The following is a 24,898-nucleotide window of genomic DNA, read 5'->3' as shown; positions in this document are numbered from 1 at the left end:
GGAGATTTCACCACCTCCCTAGGGAACCCATCCCAGTGCTTCCCCACCCTCCTAGGGTGTGTCTAGACTACATGGCTCCATCGACAGAGACATGTAGATGAGTTTACTAGACATAGCAAAATGAAGCGGCGATTTAAATAATCCCTGCTTCATTTACATCAAAATGGCCGCCGCACTGTGCCGACGATCAGCTGATCCGGCACAGCGGGCAGTCTAGATGCTCCGCGGTCGACAAAGGAAGCCTTTGTCGACCGCTCCGGCATGCCTCGTTTATTATGTCTAGTAAACTCATCTACATGGCTCCATTGCAGAGCCATGTAGTCTAGACACACCCCTAGTGACATAGTTTTTCCTAATATCCAACTTAGACCTCCCCCACTGAAACTTGACACCATTGACACCATTGTCCATCACTACTGAGAACAGCCTTTCTCCATCCTCTTTGGAACCTCCCATCAGGAAGTTGAAGGCTGCTATCAAATCCCTCCCCCCCCTTTTTCTTCTCTTTGCAAACTAAATAAGCCCAAATCCCTCAGCCTCTCCTCCTAAGTCCTGCACGCCATCCCCCTAACAATGTACATTGCAGGACTTTGTCCAGTTGAGTCCACATCTTTTCTGTATTGGAGGGCACACTATGTTATATGTGAAGAGCTGTTCTAACAAGGACAGTGATCACTTGTTCTCCATGTGCACTGAAGATTGGACAAGAAAGAATATGCTGAATTTGCAGCAAGGGAATTTCAGATTAGACATTCAGAAAATTTTCTCATGCTATGGGTAGTTAAGCTCTCAAGTAGGCTTCCAAGGGAGGTTAAAAAAATCTACAGTAACAGGGATTTTCCAAAGAACAGGTTGGACAAACAAATGGAGACGAATAAAAAAAATCAAAACCGGAATTGTGAAATACCAGAGACCAGAATGTGGAATCAGCATGGGTCAGATTCTGATAGGCTTACTCACTGTGAGCAAGGCAGGCAAGTCGGTGGAACAGTTCAATCTGTAAAACAATAGCACAAGTAATAGCATCATAATGGGTCCTTTTCCTACCAATTTTCCTCTCTGAGCTCAAAGAAGAGCATTGTTCTGAAAAACGAAGGCCTCAGGAAACCTGCCAGCATAGTTATTTCACTAACTACAAACAATTATTGCATTCTTTGGTGCTTCCTTTTGAATCTCATTGTCAAGGTATTTTATTATAATCTGGCAGATATTTCGTCTTTTGAGGTCACCCAGGTGACCTCTTCCTTAGTAGTCTGTGAGGATAATGAAGGCCAAATGCTCTTCTCAGTTTAACTCTATTGCAACACTGGTGTCATTGCCCTTATGAGAAGTCCTATGTTATATAACTTCTTTATGGCTGAGGTAATATATTTGGCTATATCTACACTACAAGTTTTCTTGGAAAAAATATGCTAATGAGGGACTCATTTTCATGAGTCACAATCTCACTTGCATATTTTCTGCAGATCCGTTTTTGCACTAGGGGGTTTTGCGCAAAAACAAGCAGTGTGGATGTTTCCTTTTTGTGGAAAAACCCCTTTTTCTGCAAGATCCTTATGCCCCAAAAAATGAGTTATACAATCTTGCGGAAAAAGGGGGTTTTGCGCAAAAAGAAAATGTCCACATTGCTTGTTTTTGCACAAAAACCCCTAGAGGAAAAATGGATCGGCAGAAAATATTCAAGTGGGATTGTAACTCATGCAAATGAGTCCCTCATTAGCATATTTTTTGCCGAGAAAACTCGCAGTGTAGGCATAGCCTTTGAGGAGATCAACTTAAGGGTGGTGAAAGAGACGAGCTTTGAAAAAGCTCTGAGCTCCTCTTCAGGTCTCTTCACCAACAGAAGTTAGTCCCATAAAAGATATGACCTCACCCACCTGATCTGTAATATCCTGGACCCAACATGGTTTCTACAACAGTGCAAATGCCCTCTCCATGGGACGTTTCAACCGACCTATAGAATTCCATAGCAGAGATATAATTGTCTGATGAGTTCTACAGCATGCTATAGCATAATTTCTATATCTTGCGAGCTCTTTTGTTCTGTGTTTGTATGTAACACAATCTGGCCCTGATCCCTGACTGGGCACTACTTCAATCCAAATGTCATTAACCAGGATAATTCCTATTGATTTCCCTCTTATTAAATTCTTATATGACCTTCCATATGGCTAACAGGGGAATTGAACGCAATAAGTCCTTAAAACCAAAAATAAAATAAAAACACAAACAAAAAGAGCTGGTCTCCATACATATATAATAGCATCTTGCATTAGCCTTAACGGCCCAAATATTTCACAATATACATCAAACCTTGCCAGAAGCGGCTCTACAGGGTCCAGAATTGAGTTTGGTTAAAAATGGAAAGAAAACAGAAAGAAAATAAACATCAATAACAGGAATGCAGACCATTTATTGTTCCTTGATGGATGTAGTTGTTCCCTTCCTGCCATCAGATTCCCAGCCAAATTTATCACAATAAATGTAACTGCGAAGATGGAGGGCAACTTGAGTAATATGCAGGGACACTGCACCATGACTGTGAGGTGGCATGGAAAGCAGGTAACCACCCTCATCAAATGAATTAATCTCTGTTATCTTGCTCTGGCCTTTGCTACATTCAGGGTGATGACCGGATGAAGCTCCCGAGCCCAAACGACAGCAAATTCTTCCAAAATCTGCTGGACGAGGAAGACCTGGACGATATGATGGATGCCGAGGAATACTTAGTTCCTCAGGCGTTTAACCTTCCTCCGCCTGTCTACACCTCCAGGGCCCGAATTGACTCCAACAGGGTAAGAGCAGCTACTGACTCTCAAAACCACGAATAGAGTTTTAAGTGCTCTAATCAAGCATAAGCCTGAGTTACCCCTGGAAAATTTGAGCTGGAGAGTGACTATAATAATCGCATGCTGGGGTTCCTAGCTTAGTGGGTCTCCATGAATTCCAAGTCAGTCACTCTGTGCACAAGTGAATGGACGTGCTCCTTGAACAGCTAGTCCTACGTCTCAGATGACATGATCATGTGGTGTTCTTTCTGGACAGTGCATCATCAGTGCCAGTAATCAAGAGTCTTTCTGACGGTGTCTGCTGTGCGGCTCCGTGATCAGTAAAGGATTTTAACTGAGGGCAGAGGGAACTAAGTACACCAGCCTTTCAATGTGTCTTGAGCTAGGATGGAATCTAGTTCTTTCTCCAGTCTATCTAGGGGCTCCGTTACTATACTATAAGCCCCTCACATCTTTCATGTTGTGCTGGGGCACTTGCCCCGCTCTGGCTCGTGGCAAGGGTTAAAGGCAGCTGCACTGCAGCCAGCCAATAGGAGGAAGGATTGGAAGACAGTCAGTAGGAAGGTGAATTGAAGAACAGCCAATCAAGCAATGTCTAGAAGGAGCTGAGAGATGGAGGAGTCACTTTGGGGATGGTGCCAAGCTCAGTTAAGGTAAGCCGACTCTAGCTATGAATTCTGCGTTCTGGAGTTGCATTCCTTATGCCTAGCTGCTGGGTCTAGTGTAGACCTGGCCTTAGACTGGAAAACTTTCTTTCACAGGGCCTCAACTCCATGTAGGGAAAATCATGAGTGTAAACTTGCAGGCTTGCCACTTGTGGGAGCATCCGGGCGTTGCTGCCATTATCAAGGTTCTTGACTCCAACTCCCACAAAGCTTGGCAGAAGCCTCACTACTCTGACTTCCCTCCCAGCTGCTATCGGAGCATGGATCCAGCAGGATCCATGCAACCCTCATCACATCTACATTGCAAGAACAACCCCAAAGTGCCACGTCTGAGAGCCTGGGTCAGTCGACTGAGGCTTTCCTGAATGAGTTTCAGAGCCCAAACCTCCCCCAGTGCTATTGCTAGCACCATGAGCCTGAGTCCATTAACCCAGGCCCAGAGACTTGGTGCCATGAGTTTCTCTTTTCAGTGTAGATGTACCCAGTGGGACCCGCCCCTTCAAGTCCTCTTCCGAGAAGAATGTCACATTATAAAGAGGAAACCAGGGCCATCTGATGCTGAGAGGGCAATGCTTTCGGACACGAGGCTTCCAATGGGACTGGATGATGGCTCTGAATTTTCCTACAGCACCCTATAGCATTTTAACCAACATAATATACTTTTCCCATTGTTTTCATTCTCTGGGCCAAACTTTCTGGGCCAGTTAAGGGCTGTGGAAGGCCCAGAATGCAGTGTAACCAATGAGCTATGGGGTAGGGTATAGGGAGCCTACACAATCCAGTCACAGCCTGCATCCCTCCTCCATGGGGATCCTTTCACCCTAATTCCCAGGCATTATTTTCGGGGGGGGGGGGGGAGGGAAGAGAAGAGACTGCACAGGGTGTGGCCGATAAATGGACAATTGATTTTTCAAAGCTGCTGCTGGACTCCTCTCATGTGACAGAAATATTGACCATCAAAACTCTGAGCCACATCCCCTGTTTCGGGTCAGCACAGAAAGCCTGGCCCGTTGCTAGCTTTTGCATGTCTTATGCTTCTCACAGGAGTCACCAGGCAGCAGACACATCCAGGCAGGCACACCCAGGGCCATATTTCAGTAGCGCTAGATCAACGTAATGCTGAAAAACCTCAGGGGTGAATCAGATATGTTGTGTCCAAGGGTGCGTCTACACTGCACTGTTATTCTGGAAAATCCAATACTAGCGTCCACACTGCAATTGCGTTATTTCGAAAAAAAATCGAAATAACGGAGGGCTTTTTCCAATGTTGGTAAACCTCATTCCACGAGGAATAATAATGCCTCTTCTGAAAAAGTTCTTTTGGAAGAAGGTGTGTGGATGCTCCACTGCTGCTATGTCAAAATAGCTCCTCCCCAGTGCCTCCCGGGGCTCTAAATCAAGAGAGAGCATCCACACTACAGGCAAGTGGACATTCTATTTTGATATAAGCTAGTCCGAAAGATATCTTCCGGAATAGCTTTTTCCAAAATAAGCTTGCAGTGTAGATGTACCCAAAGGTACAGGGCTGCCAGAGAGACCCCCTGATTTCTAACACAGATGGTTTTTTTTTCTGGATATAAACTTTGCTCTGTTGTCTCGGCAGTTGCATTAATGCAGAAAACTTAATATCATATTTAATAACCAGTGGAGATAAGGCTGCCATTGTTCCTCCTCTAAACATTCATGTTGGTTTAAAACCAAATGCGCTGCAGCTTTTTTTTTAAGTATTCTTTCTACTGTGCATATTTTGAGTGCAGATGAATGTCAATTACAAGAATCTCATAGAACCGAAATGCCTTCAAGAATCTTTACATAGAATGCTTTGAGTCTGGCTTATTCTGTTTCCTTTGGGTAACTTGGATTTATGCTTGTTTGGTGTAATGAATATTAATATTAAATGAACTCATTATGATCAGTGTTATTACTGTGAATGCCAAATAAATGGATACAGCTCCGGCCGTTTATGCTCATTGTTACTGGGAAATTAAATTTGATGTGAAAATCTCCGCGCTGCTTCGTTAAGGCAAAACACAGAGCCAAATGCCGCGGAGCCTTCAAGTCATTCCTGGAGATGAGGCGCCTGAAAAATACTTTTACGCACCATCTCGCCTTGCCCTTACAATGATTGCATTTGTCATTTGCAAAATGAGGCATGCATAGTGCGCGGGGCTAATGTGCATACTGCACAGAATGCCTTGGGTGCAGGGTGCCACCGCACAAGTCTAGCGGGATGAAAGCAAGGAAACGCTGAGTCCCCCCCCCCTTTTTTTAAGACATTGAACTGTTGTAGGAGCACTTCTTTACAAAGGAAAGGTATGAAGTTTCTGCTATACGGGTCTAAATCTCTGCAAGGTGACATTGCATTTATCTATAGCCCCATTCATGGGTGCCTAAGACAGCTACAGAAAACCGTTTAATATGCAGTAGTGACATAGAGCTGCACCCTGTAGGAAAGAGGAAACCTCAGTGGGGGTCGATTTGATCCCCAACAAAAATTCTCAGCTCCTATTGGCTGGACACTGAGAGATTGGCCAATGGGAGCTAAGATTTTGCTGGGGGGCGGGAATAGCACAAGAAGTCTCCCTCCTCCCTTCCCAGCTATCCAGAATGGAGAACAGTTGGCTCTTTAAAGGGTGAGCTGTTCTCTGCCTGAGGGTTCTGGTGAGAAGGCCGTGAGCCGGACCTCATGGCTTGGTGAGCTGGATCCGGCTTGCGGGCAGCCTCTTGGCCACCCTTGATTTAGTGTGATCCCTTGCATAACACAGGCTAGAGAATCTCACCTTTAATTCTACATTAAGCCCAGCACTAGTGTTTGCACTAGAATACATCATAGAGTCAGGACTGGATACCTTTTTAACGATTGCAAGTGTTGGAGCATTCACCACCACCCAGTACTTAACCTTTCACTGCTTTTGGCCCTATTTCTAGTCTGAATTTGTGTAGCTTTTAACTTCCAACTATTGGAGCTCGTTTGGCCTTTTCTTCCTAGATTAACCAGGTGCCCACTATCCAAAATCTCTTCTTCTCAGGGGGCAGGATTGCTGAACAAAATGGTGCCACATAAGATTATATACACCTTATTCACAGCAGAATTTTATTTAACGCTGCCTTTTTATCCTCGTTGGTTCCTGCCATACACTGCCCTCTGTATTTATTTAGCATCTTAGTCATCATAAAGCAACCAGAATGGTCTCTATTTTCCCCAAATGCGACTTCTTTATTAATCCAATTTCCTCCGCAAGACAGGAGCTCTCTGATTCATGTAAGGCTTAATGCTTTTATTTATACTACCAAGAACTTAGTTTTTTAACTTTGCATCCAGTTTCGTTAATTTCTTCTCGTAAGTTTTGGCAATCACAACATATCTTGCCACTAGTTTGTGTCATTGCCTTATTCATTCAAGTGCTATAATTCCTTTCCAATACCATAACAGATGAGCTCGTAGATTAATAAAATACTGTATCAAAGGCAATCTTAAAGTTCAGGAAAATTATATTGACAGTGTTCCTCTGTTAGCTGTCTTGCTTCTTCAAAACACTTTGTTAGGAATAATCATTTCCTTTACTAATCCATCCTGAATGTCTTTCATTAAATGATAATGTTCCAGATATTTCTCTACTCTATCATTGTCCTTAATTTGTGGGTTTAGTATTTGGTACAAAGTCAAATCTATAGATCAGTTGTGTAATCAAGAACCTCCTTTTGGATATTACCAGTTAGTTTTGGTACCATTTCTTGCTTTTTAAATATATTTTTTTAATTCTATGTCCTCTACTCTTTCTGCTTTGCATCTCCCTTAAGAAGTTTTGGATGGATTTTAGAGTTTAATCAATTTTTTTTGTAAGGCTAGTTTGAAACAGTTTTAGCTCCTTGTCCCTGGGAAATGTCTAATACCATGCGCCTATTTCTAACCCCTGTGTTGGAAATCCAACATAACAAGGTAGTTTTTGTGCTTAATACCCAGAAAGCAAACCTAGCTATAAACAGAAATTGGAACTGTCGGGTCTAATTTTATTGTTTAGGCTGAGTATAAAATAAAGGAAAATAAACAAGCATCAAAGCTGATGTAAAATAAATTAGATACACACAGTTCAATTTACTGATTTATTCTAAAAGAAGGATAATTTACTGTGCCCCTTTAAAATATGCTAAATTTGTGACAGAAAAAAAAAGAGAGGGAAGTTCATATGTAGGGATCAAACAAAACACATGCTGCCAGACTTAGCTAGAGAAGGGTACCTTTTTAGTATGGATTCCTTAGCCTGATGATCAACATTACCTCACGCCGTAAGCAGTCCTTTGGAAATTAGCGGTGTTACTCCGTGCTGCGCAGTGTGAGTAAGGGTGGGCTCTTTCCCTACGACAACTCTTGTAACATGACCTTCAACATCTAGACACCAGGACTAGGTTATGTCCACCCTAGGAAACTATTTCAAAATAACTAAAATCGATTTAATAACTTCCAAAATAACAACCTCAAACTTGCATGTCCTCCCTATGGGGAAGCCTCAAATTAGTCCAAGGCAGGCTCCGTTAATGTGGAAGCGCCGCCTCAGACTTAGAGCCCCAGGAAACACTGGGGAGTCATTAGCTGGACTTACTCTGGGGAGTGGTTATTTTGAAATAACGCCACCGCCATTTTGAAATAACTGGTTTGACATTAGCATTATGCTGAAATCTGTACTCCTATGTTCCTCGGGGAATAAGTGGCCCGTTATTTCAAAATAGTAGGGTGGACACTCCAATTATTAATTTGATGTAAGAGGGGTTATTTAGAACTAAAGCCCTAGTGTAGACCAGCGCCTGCAGTGCTAATCTTGTCCCTCTTGTTTTTTCCCTGACATACACGGTCCCAAGCCATGTTTACATCCAGAATCAACTGTTCTCATTTTGGGGGTATTTGTTCTGGGATTCATGAGCTCATAATCCCACCACAGGACAGTAACCCGTCTAGAGGACTGCAGCTGTCGTTCGCAAGAGTTATCTGTGTGTGGGGTGGAAACGCTCCTTGATGTTAAACCAGTGACAGGGAATCTCAGTACATCTGCCTCCTCTATGAAAGCTGTTGGCTTTGTGAACAAACAAGAGCGCTTGCAGCTGATCCGCTTCATCAGCCCAACAAAAAGCCAGTGGATGCAAAGGGTGTACCTGCCCAATATTTCTCGACTCCACTGAGGAAGCATGCAGCGAGTCTCCAATCCGAGTGTCAGGCATTTTTGTTCAGAAAGCACAGCGGGAAGAGTAGGCCCCAGATTTTCAAATGCCCGCAACCCTCAGGGAGGAGGGGGCAGCATTGGAAAAGACTTCCCCTTGAGGCACCGATATAGGGATGGGTTTTAAAACATGCTCAGACCCCTACAAGATGGAGACAGTAACCCCTGGCTTAATGTTATAGTTATGATGTTCCTGAAAAATGCGGCTTTCAGCGAAGCAATGTTAAATGGATCCAATTTCCCAGAAGGCCGGGATGGGGGGTTAGGTTGTAAGGAGAGAGCTTTGCCAGACAAAAGGCACCAAGTGTATTAAACAATATAAGGTATAACCAGTTCTAAACAAGCCATTTAACACGTATCTGAGTGTTAAACAATTTTAAACAAATACCGTAGCAAGAAGAGGAAAATGATGTTTGTTCGCCCCTGCATGCACACAGGAGGGAGGGGCACAGCCCTGCAGCTGAGAGAGGCAGCTCCTTAGCGGGTGGATTGTGGGGCGCCTCCCCAGGAAGGAACTCGACCCATGAGAGCCGTACAGCTCCTGACTGGCCATGCACTTGCTGCTGGGCGCTCCCGTGCAGTGGGGCAGAAGATGGAAGAGGTCCAGGTGCTCCACTCCTGGTACAGCTGCAGGCAGTTTGTGGGCCAGGAGACAGCCAGCTGAGCCTGATGGATGGCCGGGGCAGCTCCCCAGAGGCAGGCCCCCAACCGAGCCCGGTTGGGGTAAATGCCTTCCCTGCTGTGCCGTGAGCATCACCCTAATGTCTCTGTGCCCGGGGGGGAGGGGTAGGAGGCACCCTCAGCCTGCCTTGGCAGCCCCAGCTGCTTTGAGGGATCACCCGGAACAAGTGGCTGCTTTGAATCCGGCCCTAATGAGCTTCCCCCTCGCAGGGCCTGGTCTGGTTGCCAGGGGAGACCTGCAGAGGTGAGTCGCCCAGAGAGCTGCCCTGCTTCCCATTGGCCGGGCACGTTGTGCAGCTGCCCTTGCCTCAGTTGTAACTTGCTTGGGGTGGGGGGCTGCTGCTCTGGTGTTCTTGCCCCCCATCCCGCAAAATGGAGGGGTGGAAGGGGGGGAATGGCACATTATGCATAGAACTGTATTCAGCCGCAGAGCCAGGCCATGACTCACCCTCTCCTCCCGCACGGCTGCTCTGCAGGGGGTTAGTGGCCTCCCAAGCACTGTTCCCCAGCAGGGTCGGGGCTGGATCACAAAGCATCTGTGAGTCCCTGCGGGGGGGCAGCTCCCCAGCTGAAGTTGCCAGTGATGCTCAACCCCTGTCCCTGGTCCACCCCAGGCCTGCTTCCTCCTGCCCCTGTCTACCTTCTCCCCAGAGCACATCGCATCCTCCCTCCTTCCCCAACCTCCTGACTTCTGCTGATTGCTGCAGCAAGGGGAAGAGCGAGAGGCTGACCAGTGTGGTCCACTGGCAGCTGGGAGGCACTGGGGGTGATAGGGAGCTGATGGGGGGGGGTCTCCTATAAATTCACTGCCTCCTGGAGATACCTACAAGAAGTGGACACGGTAACAACAGTGTAAGGGAGCACGGGGCACCTTTAAATGAGCATGTTCACTCCTGGGGCAGGGACGTCACACTGGAACAGCATTAAGGCCATGTTTAAACTCAGAAACTATTTCGCACTAATTAAAATCGATTTGATAACTCCTGAAATAACAAACTCGAACTAATGTGCCCACACTACAGGAAAGCCTTGAAATTAGTCTGAGGCAGGCTCCATTCACGTGAACACGTAGAACCCCAGGCAGCACTGGGGAATAATTACTTTGAATGACTCTAGGGATCATCCACACTAATGCTATTCAGAAATAACCATTTTGAAATTAGTGTTGTTCCCTGAAAAAAGCAGGAGTACAGATTGCAAAATAAGCAGCCAGTTAGTTCGAAATAATGGGCTTGGTAGAGCGGATGCTCTGCTTATTAATTCAACTTAAGTGGGCATTATTTTGAAATAAAGCCCTCGTGCAGACCAGGGCTAAGCGAGAGGGTGAGGAGTTACTGTCCATGTTGCAAGATTTTCACCAGAGCCCAGTCAACTGCATGCTGAGTTTTTGGAAATTTGAACACTTATTTTGATGCTGAAATGGGAGCTGAGCTCTTATAAAAACCCGTTCCTCTCTTGTGAGTGCCCAGCGCATTTGAAAATGTAGTTCACAATAATGCAAATGATTGCTATTTAACCAAGTGAATGGTGCAAAATATATGAGCTTCCACAACATGGCACACTTTAAAATGTGCTCCAGGACCAGGAGTCACCTCGTCACAAGGGCTGTGGGTCGCCAGCCCAGGAAGTGACCGCAGTGTGTTCATCACTCTCGACTACAGAAGCAGTGGAACTGAAACACTATAGGAAGGGCCAGAGTGTGGCAGTCCATACTGTACACCTACCTGAGCTGGAGGGTGGGAAAAAGTCTTGGAAAAGGCAGACCAGACAGCTCTGCATAGTTCCAATGCTAGGAAGGTGGACTAGGAGTCAGGAAATAATGCTGAGGACTGATTCAAAATTTGGAACTGCTTTTTTGAGTAAGTGACATTTTTTCACCAAAAAAAGTGGCACATTCTTTGGAAATTGTCACATTTTGGGGGAGAGGAAAACCCTGAATCCCCCCCAAACATACAAGTTTTTGGCTGAAAGGGAAAAAAACAGAAATCTTGATTTAGGTGTCTCAAGAAGAGATGGCACTTGAGTGCCTTGTGCCCCTTCTCAGCTGCTTCTGAACTGGACTACATCTCCCAGCAAACCATAGAACTCCCATGATGCATCACAGCTGGCCATCAAGAGGGGACGCTGTGGTGCATCGTGGTAGATGAAGTCTGACCAAGGATTATGCTCCCCTCAAAATAGGTGGGCCATAGCCAATGTAAAGATGCTGCCTTCCTTGTTCGTGAAGTGCTGATAACGGAAAAAATCTGAGCTATAAAAAGAAGCAAAGCTAGATGGGGGTGGGGTGGGAGTGAATCCAGAGGAGGTTTAGATTTAGAATGCTAATGATGACTTTAAAAGAAATAGCTCTCCAACTGATTTGGATAAAGTATTATTGCCACCAGAGTCCCAGCCCTGTTCTAAATCATCCCAGCAGCTCATCAAGAAGCCTATTCTTTGCTTTAAGAGCCCAAGAGTGCACAATTATGGGTTTCTTATCCTTCTGCATAACAAAATTGAGAGATTATCATCAAGTTACTATTCAGATTTTAGGAGTTTTTTTTTTTTTTTTAAATTCCATCTTTATCTATTAGAGCTCCCTGTTCAGGCCAGCCCGCAGTAATGATTACTCCTGTAAAGGCTTTGGAGGAGATGTGCTCTATTTCATTCTCAATGAGGGTTGATGGCATTTTGAGAGGCTCAGAATAGCCTTTGATTACTGTATCAAACAGAATGGGGAAACTAGCTATGTAGTGAGGGTGTTGCTATGAGTGCTCCTCATCAACTTTCTATTATGCTTTTTTTTTTTTCTTCCGGTAACAGATCACAATCACAAATCACAAGCATGTGGTGTTTTTATTCTCACCTTCCTTCCTTTGCAAAAATTGTCTGCTCAGAAGTTCAGAGTTCTGGTTGAAGAGCAGCGTACCAAGGTGTGGTTCGGACTCTGCCATTACCTCGCTACGATAAAAATAGCCAGTGCGGAAAGGTCAAGCTGTTGACCTTGCTTTTACGCAGTGGTCCCTGACTGAACCACGAAGTCGTCGCCTCTAAATGGAGAGGATGCGCCAAGTGTTAGCGGCTGGTTGTACAATGAAAAGGAGCTGGTATTGGACCAAGAATGACAGGGAATCAGGAACAAAAAACAGGACTATGTAGCACTTTACAGACTAACACGGCTACATTTCTATCACTATTCTACAGGGAATCAGGAGGAATGGAAAAGAGGGATTAGAGACACATACGGAGCCTACCCGCCACTGGCTTTCCTACCCGCCCATTTGCTACCCCTATTGTATTAACACAAAGTATGGCAGTTTTGAATGAAAAAAAAATCCTAGGTCATAAGTCGGTATGGCATGATGAAAGCCAATTAGCTATTAGGAAGGTTTTAGCTTGTTTTGCATGGCATTTCCAAGCATGTCCACGCAACAGATATTTAAAGAAATGCAGCAAAACACTTCTGATTATTCAAAGACAAGGCTATAGCCAGCAAGACTGTAGAGAGCAGCTCATACTATTTTAGAGTCCTAAATTTGAGGTCCAGAATGGGTTATCAGATCATCTAGTCTGGCTTTCTGTGTCCACCAACCCCACCCTAGCATCTGCCCACTAAACTCAACCCCCCTACGTTTTTAATCTTTAGCATCTCTGCTAATTAGGTAGCTCAATCATGTGATGAGCCAATAAATATACCGGCCTTGCTTCTCCAGTCATACCTCATAGGGCAAATAGCCCTTAGCAGTCCTTGTCTTAAAGACTTCCATTTGGTGTGAAAAAGCCAGAGAAAGGGTGGAGAGGAAACAGACAGACTAAGCAATTTCCCCCCAGTAGACCCCTGACTCTCATATTTTCCTGACGGCTAATCCAGAGCTCCAACCACTTTAGCAATTTCAGTGGAGGAGAATATGTTCTATTTTCTTCTTCAGTCGCACAGAACAGGCAGAAAATGCTGCCCCTATGGGGTTTTTTTCTTCTGACTGAGCTCACTTAAGTGGACACAGCCAACTTAAGAGCTGGAGCCTCAGATATCTAAGCAAATGATTTGGTTAACATGGAGTGACGCCGACTCCTTTTTTGCTGCCTTCGCGCTCATATAAAAAAAAAAGCTGGCAGCTACTCTACAACTGGCAGGTTAAAGACACTCAACAGCGCCAAGTCAAATGTAGAGTAATCTAGCCTGATGGAATTTTACTGCCAAATCAAAACATTTGAGGGAACTGTAGTTTACTAGAAAGATATAGTTATAAATCTGTCCTTTTTATTGGCTATTTCGCTCTGTTGTCAGAAATATTCAGGTACTAAGTAACTGCAGAACCTCAAGTGACCCACAGTGCTTTCGAAAGAAACGTAAAAAACAACACTAATAGCTGATGTGTTGCTCACACCTAGCATTGTTAGGTAAAAGACACTGCTGCTATTTCTGCTTATACAGCAATGGGTCAGTACTGAGTGGTGGGTCTCTAACCCATTCCTAAGGTACAGATTTGTTCCATGCTTGCACTGTGGGACACCGCTCTTGGCCATAGCGGGAGTGATGCCAAAGATGGCAAGGAGCCAGATGTGCACATTTGGCAGAGAAGGGACAATGCAGAGGAGCTGGGACTGTAGAAATGGAGCCTTATTTCACACACCTTATTTTGAAATAGCTATTTCGAAATAGAATGGCCAAGTCACTCCTCCCGCGACTCTAAATTGAGAGAGTCTGAGGCAGGCTTCCCTAATGTAGATGTGCTAATTTTGAGGCTTCCCTGCAGCTCATTCCAAAAATAACTGTGCCTGAGTTCACTTGCAAATACAGTGGAGGTCTTGCTGCTGCCTGCCTTGGCTCGGTGGTGAGGGACACAAGAATGCCGACTGGGTAATACAAATCGGTGGGTTTTGAAAGAGGCACACGCCCACAGCTGAGGTCAACGTTGTTGCTTTGTGGGGACTGCACTGTGCACTTTGACCTTCCCGGCCCTTTGGCAGAGTCAGCACCTTGCGTGGTCCATACACCCACGAATACAAGCCAAGCTGCACAAAGAAGCTGTTCTGCCCAGCTTTTCCTAAGCAGGTAGGGAAGGAGAGCTGCTGTTGCTTGCTTGGTTGGAATGGGCAGCTGGTCCAGGGTCAGGAAGGGTTGCAGAAGGTAGATCTGTCCTTTAAGGATTGTAGAGGCTGTAGCGGCTTAGCGTCAGCAGCCAAAGCTCACACTTTTGGGTATAGCTTGGGCCATTTGAGCCCCCAGCATGCATTGGAGCAACCTCAGAGGCCATAGAGCCTGCCAGTCATTGCCAGAGTAGCAAACGCTCTGACTTGCCCCTCCTGTTTTTGGTGCACCAGCCACAACACTGGGGAAACGCACTTCTGCCCTAATTGGGTGAATTTCCAAACCCTTTGTTCTGCTCCAGATTGCCCAAGAGCAAGGGGCCAAGCTGTCATCTTAAAGATTCCAGGGAACGTTCTGTAACAAGATTCCGGGATTTCCCTGGAATCGTTGCAGCCCGGATGTTGGGTTTTAAGGTTGCCTCCGAAATTCCCATGTGCAATAAGCTGAAGGGAACATACTGTATCTTCTTTGGAAGGACAGGTTGGTTGACTCAGCCCTGTTGGGCTGCAGGGAACTGTAGGTATTTCAGTTCATTTATGTGTCTCTTTATATAGACCAGGTTTGTTTTACAAAATGTCCCTTCCTCGGGTTGGTTCAGGGTCAGATATATTTACTGTGAGTTGTAGGTAAGCAGAGCAGAGTAAACTGTTCAGTGTTCAGCAGAAGGCCAGGATAGTTCTGGGAAGAGGTGGATGGTCCCCCTGGGGAGCTGTTTCCTATTTCAATTCCATTTCAGTTTGGAGCAGTTGTAAATACCAGCCTGTTCCTTTGAAATGTAACTGGTATTTGCTCTGGGTGGATGGGACAGCTACCTGTTGTTTGTTCGTTGGCACACGACACGAGTATCCAAAGCATTTAATTCAGATCCACTGGCATAAACCAGCTGTCCTTATTCCAGCCGGACTGCTGAAATCTTTATGCTTACAGCAGCAGCAGCTGTGCAGTCAGGTACATTTAGGAGGTTACAGTTGGTGACTTAAGCCTGAATACTCACTCGGTTTCTATCAAGACAGTTCCTGTTGATCATCTGTTCTGTAGTACAAGCAGGCCTGGCATGGAATTTCTCACAGGGATGTAGACAAAGGACATGTGAGATCTGAAATGCATGTGTCAGAGATACCACAAACCGTGGCCTGCTGTGGAGGTTGTGCAATCTTTTACTCCTGTGCTAAGTGGGTATGAAATGGCATTTGGATGTGCAAATATTTTACTCCTACGTTGCATTCATGTTGCAGGGGTGTAAATAACTATGCAACCGGGCATAAGGAAGTGGGGAAGGGAGAGTTTTACATGAGAGAGAGCGAGAAATCCTGAGATGATTTTTCCCTTTTTATTAAATCAAACTCAAAGAGCTTGCTGCCAGCTAAACTCAGATGCTTCCTTTCTCAGCACCACGAAGCAGAGCTGTTTATGAATTCCGAAGCATAGTCTTTATTTCCTGTGGAAAGTTTGTGGTTTTTCACTTTAAAAAATAAACCCAAACAAACTATGGCTTAAACAAGAGGGATTTTTAACCAGAATAAAACCCTGAAAATTTTCCTGTACAAAATTTTTTATTTTTAATTTCTGGGATTGTTGTGGGTTTTTTTGTTTTTGGGGAGTGTTTTATTTTTGTTTTTATCAGTTTTTTAATTTGTATTTATTTATTTATTTTAAACTAGAACATTTCAACCACAATGAAAAGTTTTGCTCTGTGCTAAAAGCTATTTTTTTTTAATTCCAAATATGTACCAGCAATTTTTTTTCACTAGCTCTGTTAGTGAGTCATTTCAGTAGGACACACATCACGATACCGAGCACTTTGCCAGCCGGCCTGCCTCATTTATCCTTCCCCTTCCCCTTTCTGAGGCTGACTGCCTGAGATTTCTGCAACACCTCGCTGCTACATAAATTGCCAAGGTCATCGGGCAAAATGCACCTCTGATCACTGGACAGTACATATCCGAGTGTTCTCTGGAGCTAGCCAATGAATGCAGCAGAACCACATGGCAGTACAGATACTGGAGTGAAGGATCAACAATGAAGCAGTTAAGAGAAAGTATTAGCCACACATCTGCTAGCTAGCACCTGGCTCCTTATGCTGTCTCATTGGATAGAGCTATGTTGCAGTAGAGTGCACCTCCCATCCTGGACAGACAGACAGACAGACATGTGGTAGCTGTGCCCAAGCTAACACAAGTACTTTGCCTGAGTACAGGCCTGCCTGCCCCTCCCCCGGTCAGTAATCAGGTCTGTACCATTGCCATGCTACTTTTTTGAGTGGCCTAGCACCAGCAAAGCCAGCATGGGTGTGTCTGCCATAGCACGGCTATTTGCAGAGGTAGGTGCTGCTCAGCTTGAGGTGAATAGAATCTGCCTGTCTGTAATAGGCAGCAGGTTTAAAACAAACAAAAGGAAGTTTTTCTTCAATCATCACACAGTCAACTTGTGGAACTCCTTGCCACTGGATGTGGTGAAGGCTACGACTTTAACAGGGTTCAAAAGAGATCCAGATAGATTCATGGAGGTGAGGTCCATCAATGGCTATTATCCAGGATGGGTAGGAATGGTGTCCTTACCCACTGTTTTGCTGGAGGTGGGTGACAGGGGAGGGATCACGTGAGGCTTGCCTGTTGTGTTCCTTCCTTCTGGGGTATTTGCTATTGGCCACTGTCAGCAGACAGGATACTGGGCAGTATGGGCTGTTGGTCTGACCCAGTATGCCTGTTCTTATATTCTTATGTAACGGTAGGATGGGTTTAGCACAAGAAGTAGGACCAAACGTTTGTGGTTCATGCCTGACAGCAGTGAAACCCCACAGCCCATAGGCGCTCAGAGCTGCTGTGGGAAAGAACACAGCTTGGGGGTGCTGGGTCCTCACCAGGCCAGGGACGTGTGTGTGGTGGTGAGCACCCTGAATCCCAACTGGTAGGCTCAGGACTCGCTGCTTCTTAGCACCTCCTGCCACATGAAAAGCATTGAGTGCCGCTCTGGGGACGGCTGTGTGTCCAGTCAGCCTCGTCAAGGGGAGGGAAGTGGGAAAAATGCAGTGGTCCCTTAGATACTGCAGAAGGGGCTGCTGGAAATGGAGTATGAGAAAAACCACTTGGAAGGATAAGGTGGGCACAGTCCCACAGTATCAGCAGAACAGAATGAAAGGAGAGGCGAATGAGGTGCTATTCACATAGGTGTGATGTGAATGGTTTGTCTTTGGTTTCCTTACACTGTAACGCACCCCCACAATAATGTTGTGTCCAGGCTATGAAGAGATGAGCTATTGAGTGAGAGAGACTGCAAAGGCCAGGAAAAGGAAGGCAGATTAGCAGACAGAGAGCAATAACACAAACCAATGCCTAGTTATGTATGTTTGTTTTTATTGAGGCTTGTTTTACATGCATGTTAGAAGTCACACCAGCTCCTAGGTCATTGGCATTTAATACCACAAGGCTCTCTGGAAAGTCATAGGGATTGCTTTTGCCTATTTTAATGTTCTGCCTGTTGTACTTTGCTTTGTGCTACAAATAGAGTCAGAGACAAAAAACGTGGAACCTCACATGTTCCTTGTCAGGGGTGCTGACTGGCCATTAGAAATGCTGGGTTCTCCATAGCTTGTAATCAGGGTTTAAATTTAGGGGATGCATATAGCATAGATGCCTGTCTACATCTTCTGAAGTGGCTATTGATTTTTCAGTACCCGGCGTGCGATATTTTCTATAGAAAGGACTGGTTTTTAGGAAGCACAGAATATGTGCTCTCTAATAATCAAACTTCCTTAAGCAGGATTTCAAGTTATGCACTCAGCCATGGAGCAGAATAAGATGCTTTCAGAAATCTAGGCCCTATATGTGAGGGGAGAGAGACAGTACACCATATATAGAGTTGTGTTACTTTTCTACCCGTCAGACCCTACTTGTTCTAAAGCATTTCTTTTAAAAAATCAGTGTCTAAAAAGCAAGGACAAACCAAATGCCAAAACCATAATAATTCACAACATGATTTGTATCAGAATTATAATTTCAGCTATTGAAACTTCACCCTTGGAAATATAAAAATATTCCTGGCCGCTTACCCCCACCTGCCAAAATGTAATTTGCTGGCCAACTACAAGTAACACAATAAAATAAAAGTTGGCTGAAGTACAAAAAGCGGGTTCTGAAGCCTACAAAATGATGACATCACATTGTAATTAGCAGGCAATTTAATGACATTTAAACACCAATTATATCGCATTTTCAACCTCACTAATTTGCGCCACAGCTGTTCTCTTTGCCTCCTTATTTGGAAGAATGACTCTGGCACTTTGTACATTCATTTTATTTTTTGCCATCATTAAAGAAACTGCTCAGATAATAGATACAAAAAAGGAGCCTTGTTTAATACTCTATGGTGAGTATTCTATGAGTAGCTTTTATGGTGAAATAAAGGAAATGCATGCGGAAAACATCATTACAGTGAGTTTATTTGGCAGCATGTGTAGTGTACAAGTGTCTGACCGGAGGTTGTGAGTGTAAGCTATCTTAAATGTTGGTAGGTCCTCTCCAGAGGTCTTATGATAACCCCAATCCAAGGGGGTTAGTTAATTTGTTCCTAAGAGGATCCTGTAATGCATTATTCTGTTATGCCGTGTCTATTTAATGGAAAGCATAATAGCCAAGAGAATATGGAGACAGCATAGAGGAGCTGTTAGAGATGATTGCATGATTCATGAATAGTCAAACAAAGCAAAACAATGGGCAGGTCATCTTAGAACAAACAAGAATTGGGGCCCTATTGCGGTGCATATTGTCCTTCCCTGTTATGCAAATATGGTTCCATTCAAACTGAATAATAGTCCACTTAGAAGTCTCTCAGGGTATGTCTACACTACCTCCCTAGTTCGAACTAGGGGGGATAATGTAGTCATACGGAGTTGCAAATGAAGCCCGGGATTTGAATTTCCCGGGCTTCATTTGCATAAAGCCGGCCGGCACCATTTTTAAATGCCGGCTAGGTCGGACCCCGTTTCACGAGGCATACAGCTAGTTCGGATAGGAAGCCTAATCCGAACTAGCTAGTTCGTGCCGCATGTAGCCGCGCGGCACGGGGTCCGACCTAGCCGGCATTTAAATATGGCGCCGGCTGGCTTTATGCAAATGAAGCCCGGGAAATTCAAATCCCGGGCTTCATTTGCAACTCTGTATGACTACATTACCCCCAGTTCGAACTAGGGGGGTAGTGTAGACATACCCTCAATTGGAAGAAACAAGATCTCTTGCTGCCTTACTGCCTTGTTACATAAGAAGGGCCATGCTGGGTCAGACCAAAGATCCATCTAGCCTATTATCCTGTCTGCCCACAGCGGCCAATACCAGACACCCCAGAGGGAGGGAACAGAACAGATAATCCTCTCGTGATCCCTTCCCTGTCACTCACCTCCAGACAAACAGAGGCTAGGGCCGCCATTCCTACCCATCCTGGCTAATAGATTCATGGAGGTTAGGTCCATCAATAGCTATCTAGCTCTTTTTTGAACCCGGTTAAAGTCCTAGCCTTCACCACTTCCTCTGGCCAGGAGTTCCACGGGTTGACTATGTGCTGAGTGAAGAAAAACTTCCTTTTCTTTGTTTTAAACCTGCTACCTATTAAACCTGTTCACTCAATTTTTTTTCTTCCTTACTGCAGCCTAGAGACAGAGGAGCCTTGTGTTGGTTCATACTCACGGTTCATCTGGCCTCTAACTCTCTTACACTTTTCTCATGTCCTGGACAGCAGGAAGGAAGATGAGCTGATCGGACAACAGATAAAGACAAGAATGGGGCACTGAGAGATAGCTAGAGAACTCCCAGCCCCGAATCGGGTTCTTTGCTGTTTCTGAGAGTGCCCTCTTAAATCATTGCTCCCTCGTTCTGGATTCACAAAGGGCCTGTCTGCCTTATCCACAGACTCCTGCCTGTCTCCCCTTCAGTCCCATCTTTTTTGGGTAGGCCAGGAATCTTCCCTGATTGTAGCTGTGTAGGAGAAAGGGATTTTCTTTTGAGCACAAGAACCAGCGTGCTAGTTCTTCCCGGGCATTAGCTGATGCAGTAACAGCCACTGTTCATAGTTCTGATCAGTAGCTGGTGGCTCAGGAAGGACGTTTCCCCAACCTTTATCCATCTCCTGATCAGTTGCAGTCTTGTTGCCAGCTCCCAGCCTCGGGATAAAAGGCCTGAGAGATGACGTTAGGTCTGGAGAACAGACAAGACCAGTACAGTACAGATCTCAGTGGGCAGCTCTCCTTCTCTCATACCCATGACTGCCCTGCTTAAAAGCATACGCTCCAGTGCCCAGTGCCCAGCTTTGAGATGGTTGGAAGTGACCCCGACTCTCAAACTGATCAGTGCAAACTGCAGGTCATGATGTGTCTCCGCTGTGCGAACACTCATGTAAAACATCTTCTGGTGTCTCTTCTCCTGGCAGCTCCTTTTTTCTGTGGGTCAGGAAAGGGTTAGGGAGACAGCTGCAAAACCAGTAGCTTCCTTCTCTCTAGAAATCTATCCTGCACTCATTCATGATGAACAAGAATCCGAGGGCTGGAAGAGGCCTCAGGAGGTCATTGAGTCCACCCCCCTGCTAAAACAGGACCAATCCGAACTCAATCATCCCAGCCAGGGCTTTGTCAAGCTGGGACTTAAAACCTTTAGGGATGGAGATTCCACCATCTCCCCAAGTAACCCATCCCAGTGCTTCACCACCCTCCTAGGGAAATAGTTTTTCCTAACATCCAACCTAGACCTTCTCCACTGCAACTTGAGACCATTGCTCCTTGTTCTGCCATCTGTCACTACTGAGAATAATCTGGCTCCATCCACTTCGGACCCGCCCCTTCAGGTAGTTGAAGGCTGCTATCAAATCCCCCCTCACTCTTCTCTTCTGCATTTTAAATAAGCCCAAATCCCTCAGCCTCTGCTCATAATTCATGTGCCCCAAAGCCCTCATCATTTCCATTACCTACTGCTGGACTCTGTCCCTTTTGTTTACATCCTTTCTGTAGCGTGGATCCCGAAACTGAATGCATTACTCCAGATATGGTTTCACCAGTAGTGAATAAAGGGGAATAATCACTTCTCTAGATCTGCTGGCAATGCTCCTACTAATGCACCCAGATGGGCCATTAGCCTTTTTGGCAACAAGGGCACCCTGCTGGCTCATATCCAGCTTCTCATCCACTCTAATCCCCAGGTCCTTTTCTATACAACTGTTGTTTAGCCAATCAGTTCCCATCCTATAGCAGTGCTTGGGATTCTTCTATCCTATGTGTAGGACTCTGCACTTGTCCTTGTTGAACCTCATCAGATTTCTATTGGCCCAATTCTCCAATTTGTCTAGGTCACTCTGGACCCTATCCCTCCAGCGTATGTACCTCTCCCCACTGGTTGGTGTCATCTGTGAGCTTTCTGAGGATTCAACCCAACCCATTATATAGACCATTAATGAAGATGTTGAACAAAACCAACCCCAGTAAAGAGCCTAGGGCACGCTGTTTCATACTGGCCACCAACTAGAAATTGAGCTGTTGATCACTACCTGTTGAGCCTGATGATCCAGCCTGCTGTCTAGCCCACTTATCAGTCAGTCCATTCTTCTAGGCCATACTTCTTTAACTAGCAAAGCTTTTGATACGGTCTCCCATAGTAATCTTTCCAGCAAAAGGCAAGGTATATCACATCCACCGCCTTCCTCATCTCTAAAGAGCCAGGTATAGACGGCAATCAGTTTGCTCAGGCATGACTTACCCTTGGTGAATCCATGTTGATTGTTCCTGATCACTTTCCTCTCTTCCAAGTGTTTCCAAATGGATTTCTTGAGGAACTGCTTGGATTACATCCCTGCATGCTCAAGCATAAGCCTCTTGATAACCCTAGAGCCACAGTGCATGCATATTGCAAATAGCTCTAGACGTAGATGCAGAAGTCCTGAAGCTGTCCTCCATCTCGGCTCCCCTCATAGGCACTGTGAGTCAGTCCATCCATCAGACATCATGCAAGAACTGTGGAAGCTGCCAAGGTTCTCAAGGTTTCATTTAACAATGTGTTGCAGCTCATTCTACTCAGAGATTTTTTTTCACATTGAAGAGTGACCAAGAAAGGTTGTCGGACCTGTCTCTGCTACGTCCTCTTTATTCTCCTGCCTCGGGCAGTGCTTTCCTTTGCAGCTTGTATCATCCTCCTTTCTAGAGCTGGCAGCAGCCACAGCTGGCTCAGAAAGAACCCTGTTTACAGAGCCAAAGTTGTACATCAGCTCTGGCCGTCAGAAGTAGTCAACTATTTGATAAAGACTTAACCATAGCCAAGCGTTTCCTGCCTCCAGCCAGAGCCCTGTGCTCTACCCCGGTCAGCCAGCACCCCCAGAATAATTGTAGAGTGCTTGAGGATTATTTCCTCTCCTTCCTGGCTTCAACTCTGGAAGCTCAGATCCAGGAGCTCTTCAAGTAAACTACTACAAAAGCAAATAATGTCTGTGCTGCTCTTTGAATTGTTCTTTGGTCCCTCAAAAGATGCAATTCATAGCTCAGTGGGGAGTTTCTCAGTTGAAAGCCAGAAGGCTCTCCTGTAGGTGCCACCTGAAAGGTTTGGTGGGCCTGAAAGCATGTCGTTGACTCTCCAGTGTCATACCAACAGCTGTTTCAGTTTTGCAGACAAACATTTTGAGTGCTTCTTTCTTTAGCCTGTAAATTCTCACTGAGCTGTTGATGGTCTTGTTCCATTGTGCTGCATGGGTGAAGATTACACCTCTCCCTCCTGGATACTCTCTTTCTCTGAGAAGAATCAGAAGATTCAAAATAATATTTCACCACAGAATTAAAGACAGTATCATGATGCGCATGCACGGCCGGGGAGGAGGGAAAATTATTTCTGCATGGTTTGCTGACAGCAGAGGAATGGGAGCTTCAGTATTCCTAGGAGCAATTCCAACTTCTATAAAAGAGTGTGCTCTAGTGGTTATGGGCCATTACTGCCTCTTCCTCCAGCTTGTTGCTGTCCCTCTGTACTCCTAGCCACTCACCACATGGAGTAGAAAAAGAAAGTGAACTTTCTTCAATATTGGTGTTTGCTAAATCTGCATGCATTTTTTGCATGAGAAAAGCTTTTTTCCCCTACCTTGTGTAACATTCCCTCTCACCCCTCCTTTTTCCACTTGAAAAAGAGCCACATTTTTTCCTCATTGAATCAAAACAAATGCATCTAAATAAAATATTTCAACTATTTTTTAATCAAAAACAATTTTAAAAAAAGAATGAAAATAAAACCTTTTTCCAAAAATGTGCACAGCTTCTAGTGTATGCAGGCCTGGTATGAGCACCTGCCTGCCACACTGGCCCATTAAACGAAGCATAGCTATGAGCAGGGGTCCTATACCAAGCTGGGGGAAGATTCCCTTAGCACAGGCACTGTAGAAGGCAGCCATATGCTCCTTTTCAAGGACTACCTTGAAATTCCTTGCATATGAGGTATGCTGGGGGGTAGGAGTTGAGGACTAGGAGACGAGTCAGGAGCAGGGGGCCACATCTGGACCAGGGTCCAGCATGCAGCTCTGCTGAGACTGCAGACATTGCCAGGGCCCGTAGGAGACCACGGGGGCACTTTGGCTATGTCTACACTGGTGGGTTATTGCGCAAGTATGGCCATTCTTGCGCAAGAATCAGCAGAGTGTCTACACTGCCCACCCGCTCTTGCACAATGAAATTTACAGTACAGCATGGTAAGAGATGGCTCCTTGTGCAAGGTGTAAGCTCTCTTGTGCAGGAGCTCTTGTGCAAGAGGGCAGTGTGGACGCTCGGCAGCGATTTCTTACCCAAAAAAGTCCTATGGCTAAAATGGCCATCAGAGCTTTCTTGCGCAAGAGAGCGTCCACACTGCCATGTGCAAAAACACAGCTCACACATGGCTCTGTGGACGTTTTCTTGCGCAAGAAGCCACCAGTGTAGACATAGCCTCTCAGAACTAAGAGAGCCTTCAGGGTTGCCAATTTTGGTTGGCTGCATTCTTTGAGGTTTCATTGTATGATTGAAACTTTAATTCCTGGAGACTTCTGGATAATCCCAGAGGTTTGGCAATCCTACTGAGACCCTCCCCCACTCTCCCCAAGGCTAGGTAAGCAAGGACAAGAGCTTCTCCATCTCCTGCAGGTACAAAGATGGGTGAAATCCACCTGAGCCCACCCTCTACCTGGATTCAGAATTCCCATAGCTCTTACCCAGTCCTTGTTGGTTGCTAAGAGTGGAAAAGGAAACCTCTCTATAGAGTAGGCTGTTTAGAAACTGTGGCATTCCACACCCCTTTGAAGTCAGAATTTCTGGGCCGTACATGGCTTCTTTATGTATACATCATTCTCTATGTAAATCTCTCCTTTTGCAAATTACACCAAGGATACTGGCAGAACACGCTCATCTCTCAGAAAGTGTACCACCCATTCTTAATCAGCTGGGGACACATCCTGCAGCCCTTACTAGGGTAATACTCCCGCTGACACTGGAGGCTT

At 45.3% G+C, this 24,898-nt stretch overlaps 1 protein-coding gene across 6 annotated transcripts in view; it reads left to right on the top strand.

Moving 5' to 3' along the window:
* The window catches only part of ERBB4 (erb-b2 receptor tyrosine kinase 4), a 923,012-nt gene that overhangs the window by 882,009 nt on the left and 16,105 nt on the right, over positions 1-24,898 (top strand). For all 6 annotated transcript variants that reach the window (XM_075933933.2, XM_075933937.2, XM_075933934.2 and 3 more), the window contains one exon: positions 2,625-2,795. In XM_075933933.2, the coding sequence (XP_075790048.1) occupies positions 2,625-2,795 (171 nt within the window). The remainder of the gene's footprint in view (positions 1-2,624; positions 2,796-24,898) is intronic.

The sequence above is a fragment of the Pelodiscus sinensis genome, chromosome 7 (assembly GCF_052426305.1).
Source record: "Pelodiscus sinensis isolate ZL-2025 chromosome 7, ASM5242630v1, whole genome shotgun sequence".
Taxonomy (NCBI): Eukaryota; Metazoa; Chordata; order Testudines; family Trionychidae; genus Pelodiscus; species Pelodiscus sinensis.
The sequence above is the reverse complement of the archived record's forward strand: the minus strand, read 5'-3'. Positions and strand labels throughout refer to the sequence as shown.